The sequence below is a fragment of the Pararge aegeria genome, chromosome 18 (genome assembly GCF_905163445.1).
Source record: "Pararge aegeria chromosome 18, ilParAegt1.1, whole genome shotgun sequence".
NCBI lineage: Eukaryota > Metazoa > Arthropoda > Insecta > Lepidoptera > Nymphalidae > Pararge > Pararge aegeria.
In genome coordinates, this window is record NC_053197.1 from 15,202,093 (window position 1) to 15,213,019 (window position 10,927).

At 37.9% G+C, this 10,927-nt stretch overlaps 2 protein-coding genes across 2 annotated transcripts; one reads left to right on the plus strand and one right to left on the minus strand.

Moving 5' to 3' along the window:
- The first annotated feature begins 304 nt into the window (after positions 1 to 304).
- LOC120631657 lies at positions 305 to 2,374 on the plus strand. Its single transcript, XM_039901323.1, has 2 exons — positions 305 to 919; positions 1,585 to 2,374. Exons 1-2 carry the CDS (start codon positions 473 to 475, stop codon positions 2,323 to 2,325), a joined length of 1,188 nt encoding a protein of 395 aa, XP_039757257.1. The 5' UTR covers positions 305 to 472; the 3' UTR covers positions 2,326 to 2,374.
- A 103-nt stretch (positions 2,375 to 2,477) lies between these two features.
- LOC120631709 lies at positions 2,478 to 4,274 on the minus strand. The gene is made up of 2 exons (XM_039901389.1): positions 3,795 to 4,274; positions 2,478 to 3,011 (listed from the first exon to the last, which is right to left on the minus strand). Exons 1-2 carry the CDS (start codon positions 4,143 to 4,145, stop codon positions 2,532 to 2,534), a joined length of 831 nt encoding a protein of 276 aa, XP_039757323.1. The 5' UTR covers positions 4,146 to 4,274; the 3' UTR covers positions 2,478 to 2,531.
- Between the last annotated feature and the right edge of the window lie 6,653 nt (positions 4,275 to 10,927).

The following is a 10,927-nucleotide window of genomic DNA, read 5'->3' on the forward strand; positions in this document are numbered from 1 at the left end:
ATTCTTGGTGTTGTTTGAAAGTTGTTTCATAATTCAACCAGCGTAATACGTTTCCTTTTGAGATATGGATACTGACGGAGATACAGACAAAGCCCGACTCTCATTTTGCCTGTATTCTTCAGTTTTTATACCTGAAAAAATTATAAGACCCTGGCGCAGAGGTGCGCTTCACCTCTGCGCCAGGGTCTCATAATTTTTTTTTGTATTAACTCCTCGCACACTATAAATAATAAATAAATAACTATACTAGCACAATACATGCATCGCCATCTAGCCCCAAAGTAAGCGTAGCTCGTGTTATGGCGCATCCACACATGCCGCCGGCTTATGCCGCCGGGTTTGCCGCCGACTTTCAGACCGCCTTGCCGCTGACTTTGCCGCCGGCTTTACCGGCGGCCTGCAGTCGCGGTTGCAATTTACGCAGTAGTGTTGTGACTTTCGTTGAAATTAGTCGTGTACGTAGAATCGAAAGATGTTGGACTATGATATAGTTGCGTGTATCGCAAGTGTAGTGTTGTATGTCATTATTCATAAAAAGAACCGCAAAATCAAACGAAGATATTGGGTCAGACCAAGTCTTCGAAATAGGCCTAATGTGTCCCCGATACTTGAAGATTTTAGAAGGGACGACATAAACCGAAGAAATATTCGTTCGAAATTTAACACTTTTCTAAGGATCTCTAGTGAAGAATTTGAAATATTACTGAATTTAACTGGACCCATGATATCAAAAACTGACACCCGCTGGAGAAATGCTGTGTCAGCTTCCGATCGACTAGCAATTACTTTGAGATACCTGGCTACAGGAGACTCTTATTTTTCACTCGGTACACTGTTTAAAGTGTCTCCACAAGTTATTTCTTTAATAATTCTAGATGTTTGTCAAACTTTGGTGTCTACATTATCCAATTATTTAAGGGTAAGTACAAAATATCCGTAACACATTAGGTAGTTAGAAACTGAACACCTACATTAGAAAACAAAACAGACCACATACATTCACACAGTTACGGCATGTACAAGACACAATTATAATATTTGATTTTATACTGTAGGGGAGAGTGCAATGGGTAACAGTGAATCAACTTTTTTGTAGAGCTAAATATTGCCACAATTTAACACTTTTAGAATGTGTTTTTATAATAAAGCCTGAGCAAAATCAATAAGGTACACACTGCCATAGCAATCTTAGGGCTACCTTTCTCAGGTTTATAGATATGACTATTTTTTTAAAGAAAGGATTTCCCTTTCTTTAAAAAAAATAGTCATATCTGATGACGCCATGTGACTTTTGATTCATATTAAATACTTTTTACAAACTGCAGCATTACATTTTTAAAACTTCAAAATATTTTGCTTTCATACTTACTTTTCCGTCGCACCCCGGTAGCGAGTCAAGGGCAATACAAAATAGAACGTAAAATGCTATATCGTGTAAATGTGCGCATTATATAGGCCGCGTTCGATCCACTGTACCCCTTGATCCACCGTTACCCACTCTCCCCTACCTGGAACTTCACACACATTTTACATACATATAACTAGAACTAAACACACAAATATCACAAACAATTTTTTTTACAGATGCCGAATACACATGGAGAATGGCTATCAGTGGCTCGAAGTTTCATGCAGAAATGGAATGTACCTAATTGCGTAGGTGCCCTCGATGGGAAACATATACGTATACTATGTCCAACTAATAGCGGTTCTGAGTTTTTTAATTATAAGTCATATTTCAGTATTGTTTTGCTAGCTTTAATCGATGCCAATTATAACTTTTTATACGTAGACATTGGATGTCAGGGCAGAATATCTGATGGTGGAGTTCTACGAAATTCAACTTTATTTGATATGATACGAGATGGAACTTTAAGTCTGCCACAAGCGATTCCATTACAAGGGAGAAATACACCTGTACCTTTTTATTTCATCGGTGACGATGCTTTCCCCATCTCACAGAATATAATAAAACCGTTTTCTGGATATCATGCAAAAGGATCACCTGAGAGGGTTTTTAATTATAGACTTAGTCGCGGGCGCATGGTTGTAGAAGACGCGTTTGGCATTTTATCTAATAAATTCAGAATTTTGCATTCACGCATTGGTTTACAAAATGAGAAAGCAAAAATTGTCGTGATGGCTTGTGTGCATCTGCATAATTTTATGAAGAGAAATGAAAGAACTACTGATGGAGTTTTGAACGAAATGCAACAAAATATACCGCAGATCGCTCTAAATGTAGAACCAAGTGTAATTAGAAATGAGCTAAAATGTTATTTTCTATCGGAACAAGGTCAGCTTCCTTGGCAATATCAAATATAATGTTTGAAAGAAATAAAATATGATTATTCAAATAATTGTTTTATTTAGGAATCAGAAACATGTATCAATAATTTTAAGCTTTTATTAAAATAAAATAATTTAACCGAAAATATAAACATTTATTTTAGTTTTAAGTAAAGGCATTGCGTTTTTCGTCATTTTAATATGTAACCTTATTTTAATCTATTACACTATTTTCGGTTAAATTATTTGGTTAAATTATTTTCCAAGACTTGTAACAGACTGTCACTTGTATTGACATCTGGGCTATTTTGCATTTCATAGTCTGATTGAACAGAGTAAGAGCGCGAAGTTGAGGGCGACGGTGACATTGCTAACGTTGTAGGTTGGCCGGTGAAGTATCCTGGACGAACATTTTGATAACGAAGAGGCTGAGTAGTATTACTAGTATCAAAATTCATCGAACCCATTCTCATTTCTGCTTCATAGATAATATTCTGGATTTGATGTTGTACTGTACACATCGTGTAATGATCCATCTTCCTCAACTTGCTACTTATATAGTCTGCAAATATAGCAGCATCATCGCGTTGCCTTGCATTAGACGTGATCTCCCTCAGTAATTGCAAAGCTTCATCAACTTCAGGTTCTCTCTCTATATTTCGCTTTCGTGAAGTCCTTGTCGAAGGTAGCGTAGTCTGGGGAGTGATATTATCTTGAGAAGACTGAAAATAAAAAGGAAATCTTATAAATAATTGCAAACAAGCTTCAATACTATATTTTGAATATATCCTATCAGTATGTAAATATTAAATAAAAACCAAGCTTATAAACATAACATGTATGTATAGTGTATACAAATAATTATGTAAGTTTAAGCTACATTTACTCAGTAAATAATTGATATTATTTCTTTATATATTTTTTTTCATCTTACATATCATACTTCATACTTCATACTAATATATACTAATATTATAAATGCGAAAGTGTGTTTGTTGGTTTGTCCTTGAATCACGCCGCAACAGAGCTACGGATCGACATGATTTTTTGCATGGGGATAGTTAAGGTCCTGGAGAGTGACATAGGCTACTTTTTATCCCGGAAAATCAAAGAGTTCCCAAGGGATTTTAAAAACTTAATCCACGCGAACGAAGTCGCGGGCATCAGCTAGTTGGCCATATATCACGTCCTCAAGTATTGCAAATGTCTCACCAGTAACCCTGTACACTCTTCACGAGCGCTTATTCCCGAATACTTCGCTTTCGGTAAGTGTTATGCCGACTACATAAGGTCAAAAACGAGAGTATGCTCGCCCGCGCTCCGTGGTATTATGTATTGTTACCGGGTTGTAGGTAGTAGGTATCTAAAATATTAATACGCGAAGCAAAAACTTTGTACCTACCCCTATTAACGAAAATATTGCATAATGAAATATGTATTTTAAATTTATTATGGTCGACCAACTAGTCTACTTAGGTAATTATAAGAATTTGATGGGTACTTACACTAGGTGTGTGGCTGTTCAGAGTCGGTACCGGTGCATTCTTGTCATTAAGAAATGATAACGCCTTATAAGCAAACCATTTCGGCAATTGAACATCATCCCGTCCAGATCCACTCCTTTTAGATTCTTCAAATTTGCGTTTTTCTCGAAAATAATGGCTAGATAAATTCTTCAGTTTTCTCTCAATTTCTGTTGATGCTATGTTGAACACAGAAGCAATATCCCTAACAGCATCGTTTCTTTTGTTGCGATTCTTGAAATCCATATGCCTTGGGTTCCACAATAGTTCATTTTCTTGATACTTTTCTATTAATAAAAGTACAGCACTATCATCCCAGTTAAATTCTGTCATTTTGTTATTTAAATGAATACGACAACACTACCACTCCGTATCGAAGCCGCAAGCAAACTGCCGCCGGCACCAAAAGCCGCGCGTGCCGCAGGTAAAAGATGCATGAGCCGGCGGCATGGCCGGCGGCCCGGCCGCCGGCCATGCCGCCGGCCGTGCCGCCGGGCATGTGTGGATGCGCCATTATGGGTACTCAGATGACTGATGAATATTTTTATGAATAATACTTATACATAAATACTTATAAAATACAGATAAACATATATATTTACAGATACAGTGTCTGGAGACAATGAACATTCATGTTCGTCACATAAACATTTTCCAGTTGTGGGAATCGAACCCACGGCATTGGATTCAGAAAGCAGGGTCGCTGCAAACTGCGCCAGTCGGCCGTCAAATATAAGGTCTTTTTTATTCTGCTCTGGAGGGGCAAAGACTTGCCCACCAGCGATTTAGTGTTCTGGTACCTTGTCACGCAGAAGCCGAGGGGGGTGATATGATTTTTAACTGCCCTACCCCTAACAGGTTAGCCCGCTACGCCAACTTTATTTTTAGTTACGATGTTGCTAAAGTAGTGTTTATCTATAGGACGACAAAACAATATTAGTATAAGCATTCAATTGAAGTGGTGATAGCCTAGTGGTTCAGACTTTGATTTACTTTAGGTGGTCCGAGTTCGAATCTCAGTACCTATAACCAGTGCCGTGCACTGAGTTTCTTACCAGGGTATGCATAAAGCACATAAACTGCATAAAATGGCAAAAATCCGCCTCCTGTATGAGTTATATATCAATTTTAGGGTAGTCAGGTATTTTAAGCATGTATGAAGTGCACGCCACTGCCTCTAACTTTGTAAGTTAAGTGCGTTTTAAGCAAATAAAATGCCACTTCATACTTATCCGCATTAGACCAGTCTGGTGAACTACGGCCTTAACCCTTCTAATTGTGGGAGGAGATCTGTGGCCTGTAGTGGGCCGGTAATCTATACTTATAATAAAACTGTAACTGAAAGATTTCTGTACATTTAATATATTTTGATAATTTTGACCGGGGGATGCTTTATAATCGATACTGGTCTGTCTGTCTGTCTGTTCGCGCATCACGTAAAAATTACTGAACGAATTCAAATAAAACTTGGTATAGTTGTAGTTGATATTCCGGGTCAACATATAGGCTACTTTTTATCCTGATAAACAATAAGTTTCCTCCGGGAAATAGGATGAAAACTTTTACCATTTTTACTTAATATCTCTGTTAAATTTGCATCGATTTTAATCATTATTCTTTTAACCGATCCTCATGAAACTTTGTACACATATTCTTGGAAGTGTTAGAAGTAATAAAGGATACTTTTTATCCCGACATTAAGCTCCGTTCCTTTGGGAGAGGGGATGAAAGTGTTTGACGATTTGACGCCATAACTCCGACAAATTATAACCGATTTAAATAATTATTTTTGTACTATAGAGGTTACAAACTTTTTGTAGATCTGAATGTGGTGTGAGATAGAGGACAGAACTCCTCAGCGGACAGCAGCAAACCCCTCATTTAAGGTTTAGCGATACTGAATACTTTAAATTTTCTTAGAACTACAACTAAATTTAATGGCACATCAAAAAACAAAATCAAACGCAAACGAAATCGCGGGCATCAGCTAGTAAATAAATAAACTTGCATTTAAACACAAATTATCCACAGAGTAATAAGTGACAACCCTACTCTAATCATGATTGAGAACAATTTGATCATTGCTATAAATGGTAAATAGATGTGGAAAAAATACGAAGAGTTCAAGGAAAGTACTATCTCTATTAATACTTACTCGTATGAGTAAGCCTAAAAACAACCAGACAGACTTGACTTTTTTTTTAATTATCCCACTACAAGTTAGCCCTTGACTGCAATCTCACCTGGAGGTAAGGATGATGCAGGTTAACCTGTTAGGGAGTATGCTAGTCACTGGAACACTAAATCGCTAAGCGACACGTCTTTGTCTGTAGGGTGGTAACTAGCCACGGCCAAAGCCTCCCACCAGACCAGACCAGAGAAAATTCAGAAATTATAAATTCTCAAATATCGGAATGGATTCCCGGGTGGGAACCTCGTTCCAAAATTCACGGCGCTCACCGTTGCACCAGGGAGGTCGTCAAACGTTTCAAAAGTGATTCCTCCTTCTCTTACATCGGGCGAATTATTAAATACAAAATAAAGTTTTTTAAAAATAATAATAATAAGTTGTGCTATTACTATTCCACATGACGATAATCTGGTGAAAGCTGAAAAGGAAAAAGTATCTAAATACTTGGACCTTGCTCACGAGATTAGCGCCATGTGTAATGTTGAGTCGACCGTTATTGTTCCGATCGTCGTTTCAGTCAGTGGTCTTCTCGCGAAAAGCTTCGAACAACATCTTAAGAAGCTTTCGCTTGTTTATTGGATCAAGGGTCGGATACAGAAGGCAGGTCCTTGAAACGGCTTGTAATGTGAGGAGGTTCCTTACTCTGGAGCCCTGACCGCCGGTTGCTTGGGCAATCAAGAGCCCTGCAAGCGGAGGGTGGATGTTATTTCTTATAATTTTTTAATAGCGTTCTTTTTCAAGCATTGTTAAGAATAAAAAAAAAATGAAAATCAATAAATGATAGAATTTAAGGTTTTTTGGTACTGAAATCGAGTGGCTGAAATGAATGCAGTAGAAACCGGGAAGCTTGGCTAGTAACAGTTCGGATATGTTGAACGTAACCTAAGAAAACAAGCTACCTACTATTTATAGCTGACGACACCTCACTTTACATCCACAGTCAATATACCGTGCTAACATTTCTGTGGAGTGACAAGGATTTTGGTCGAAAGATTAATACTGCCTTTCATATCTTACTAGACCTGCCCCGCGGCTTTTCCCGCGTAAATTACGGGATGCAGCGTACTGTTACATAGTCTACACCTACCTCAATAAATCAGATACCAAACCTTACTACCAGTTTTGCCTTATTGAAAATACTTTGAATTCTCTATGACTGCATTAAAAATGTGAGCCGAATTTTGGGATAAAAGGTATCCTGTCCTACCTCGTTGTATGAGCTAAAATCGTGCAGTTTCATTTTAATTCAGTAGATTCAGCGTGATACGCGGCCCGGACAAAGACAGACATGCCAAAAATTACATTTTTAGGTTCAGTATCGGTGCACTCCAAAAAATTTTTTTAATGTACAGAACTTGGCCCGTTACAGTTTTATTATAAGTAAAGATTTATTTATTTAGGTTTACTAGCGATATTACATAAGCTGTGTAGTATATATTCTATTTTTGAGCATGCACAGTGTATTTAAAATCATATAAAAATAAACACAGCATACATTTACATTACAATATTGTCTCTTTCAGCCGAACATCGCTGAAGCGGATCATTTTAAGTTTGTAATTTTAATTATTTATGTATATCATATAAATTGAGGATGTTATATGTTACATAGGTATAGGTATTTATGTTATATATTTTTTTTGTATTTATATGTAAAATATTTATATATATATATATTATAGTTATATTTATATATATAACGGAGGCCGCAGAGGCACCTCATTATCGTGGGCGAGTTCTTCTTCTTGATCCGATTGCATAATTGTGGGTACTCGGGCAAATAAACGCGAGAAGCTAATCACATGATTTATTGCACACAATATTTCCACTTCGAATAATAATTAACACACTGTAGTTCACACAGATATCACTTTTAAACACTTTGTAAATAACTAGGTAAATAGCACTATGTAGCGAACGATGGGTTTGGCGCGGCGGTGTGACTAGAGACCATGCTCCACTAAGCTCTCAACAACCACTGTCCACCGGGCACCAGCCCTACTCTAAACAAATCGTCAACCCCCGCCACACCAACCCCACCCAGGTTTGAATGTCAAACTCAACCGAACGATTGAAGTCAATTGAGTGATTAAATAAACTAGAACAAACAATACCTGAGTTCGCACATAGACGGCGCTTCACAATTTTGTGTAGTACAATTATTTTATAACAGATGGCGTTCTAAATAATAATCACTTTAATTTTAATCTCCGACACGGCCAGAACTGACAATCACACGTCCTCGTGTGGCAGTGTATCTGTCGACAAAAAAAAAGAAACATTTGAGGCACCTTGTAACTAGGTTCGGCCTACCTGACATGTTAATCAAAATGAGGCAACGTAATTCATCTGTACACAATTAATTGTAATCAAAATCATTTGTCTGAATGAAAAGTTCCACAAATCAAAGTTGATCAAAATAACAGCCACATAGCCATCATGTGATGATCAAAGAAACAATAATTGCTTAATCGTACAACATTTAGCCCAACTGCCACATAGGCCAACACAGTAGTCTCCACGAGACCCAAAGCAACACCAAGTTGCCAAACGTAGTCTCCACTGAGACCCAAAGCAACACCAAGTTGCCAAACGTAGTCTCCACTGAGACCCAAAGCAACACCAAGTTGCCAAACGTAGTCTCCACTGAGACCCAAAGCAACACCAAGTTGCCAAACGTAGTCTCCACTGAGACCCAAAGCAACACCAAGTTGCCAAAAGTAGTCTCCACTGAGACCCAGGTTTCACCACATAGTCGGACGCTCATTACACCAATACATAGTTTGGAAGCGACACGTCCGATGTCTGTAGCTACGTTTAGCCAATGTGTACGTTTAAGCATCCTCATCAACATGTTCGTCACTATCGTCATCCAATTCTAAGGGAACTTCACATTCAGGCAACCTTCGGAGCCTGTCGTGAGCGTACTTGTAAGTACGATTACCAGTTAAAGATTTCAGAAGGTATCTGTCACCATCAAGAATTTCAATTACCTTAAAAGGTCCCTTAAACTTAGGATCAAGTTTAGTCTGGTTGCGTTCTTCATTTTTTAACAAAACATAATCATTAACATTAAATTTTAAGATTTTAGCCTTAGTTGCATCAAACCTAGCTTTATCATAATTAGAGTTTTTAGTTATGTTCTGGACTGCCTGCTCTCTTACATCAGAAAGATCGATTTCGACCTCGTTATTATCAGGACTCAATAATGATAACGGTCTCGCTACACGCCCTATTAAAAGTTCTAAAGGACTGGATTTTGTCACGCGACTGATCGTACAATTGATAGCAAGTTGTACTTCACCAAGTGCGTCTTGCCATGAACGCTCGCTTGTCTCTACCGCAGTAAGCATCCCTTTCAATGTACTCATCACACGCTCTACTTGGCCATTGGCTCTACTGGAGCCAGTTGCTATGAGGTGTAATTTAATATTGTGAGAATCGCAAAACTTCTGTACAATCTATAATACGCTGGATACGATGATTCTTGGTGTTGTTTGAAAGTTGTTTCATAATTCAACCAGCGTAATACGTTTCCTTTTGAGATATGGATACTGACGGAGATACAGACAAAGCCCGACTCTCATTTTGCCTGTATTCTTCAGTTTTTATACCTGAAAAAATTATAAGACCCTGGCGCAGAGGTGCGCTTCACCTCTGCGCCAGGGTCTCATAATTTTTTTTTGTATTAACTCCTCGCACACTATAAATAATAAATAAATAACTATACTAGCACAATACATGCATCGCCATCTAGCCCCAAAGTAAGCGTAGCTCGTGTTATGGGTACTCAGATGACTGATGAATATTTTTATGAATAATACTTATACATAAATACTTATAAAATACAGATAAACATATATATTTACAGATACAGTGTCTGGAGACAATGAACATTCATGTTCGTCACATAAACATTTTCCAGTTGTGGGAATCGAACCCACGGCATTGGATTCAGAAAGCAGGGTCGCTGCAAACTGCGCCAGTCGGCCGTCAAATATAAGGTCTTTTTTATTCTGCTCTGGAGGGGCAAAGACTTGCCCACCAGCGATTTAGTGTTCTGGTACCTTGTCACGCAGAAGCCGAGGGGGGTGATATGATTTTTAACTGCCCTACCCCTAACAGGTTAGCCCGCTACGCCAACTTTATTTTTAGTTACGATGTTGCTAAAGTAGTGTTTATCTATAGGACGACAAAACAATATTAGTATAAGCATTCAATTGAAGTGGTGATAGCCTAGTGGTTCAGACTTTGATTTACTTTAGGTGGTCCGAGTTCGAATCTCAGTACCTATAACCAGTGCCGTGCACTGAGTTTCTTACCAGGGTATGCATAAAGCACATAAACTGCATAAAATGGCAAAAATCCGCCTCCTGTATGAGTTATATATCAATTTTAGGGTAGTCAGGTATTTTAAGCATGTATGAAGTGCACGCCACTGCCTCTAACTTTGTAAGTTAAGTGCGTTTTAAGCAAATAAAATGCCACTTCATACTTATCCGCATTAGACCAGTCTGGTGAACTACGGCCTTAACCCTTCTAATTGTGGGAGGAGATCTGTGGCCTGTAGTGGGCCGGTAATCTATACTTATAATAAAACTGTAACTGAAAGATTTCTGTACATTTAATATATTTTGATAATTTTGACCGGGGGATGCTTTATAATCGATACTGGTCTGTCTGTCTGTCTGTTCGCGCATCACGTAAAAATTACTGAACGAATTCAAATAAAACTTGGTATAGTTGTAGTTGATATTCCGGGTCAACATATAGGCTACTTTTTATCCTGATAAACAATAAGTTTCCTCCGGGAAATAGGATGAAAACTTTTACCATTTTTACTTAATATCTCTGTTAAATTTGCATCGATTTTAATCATTATTCTTTTAACCGATCCTCATGAAACTTTGTACACATATTCTTG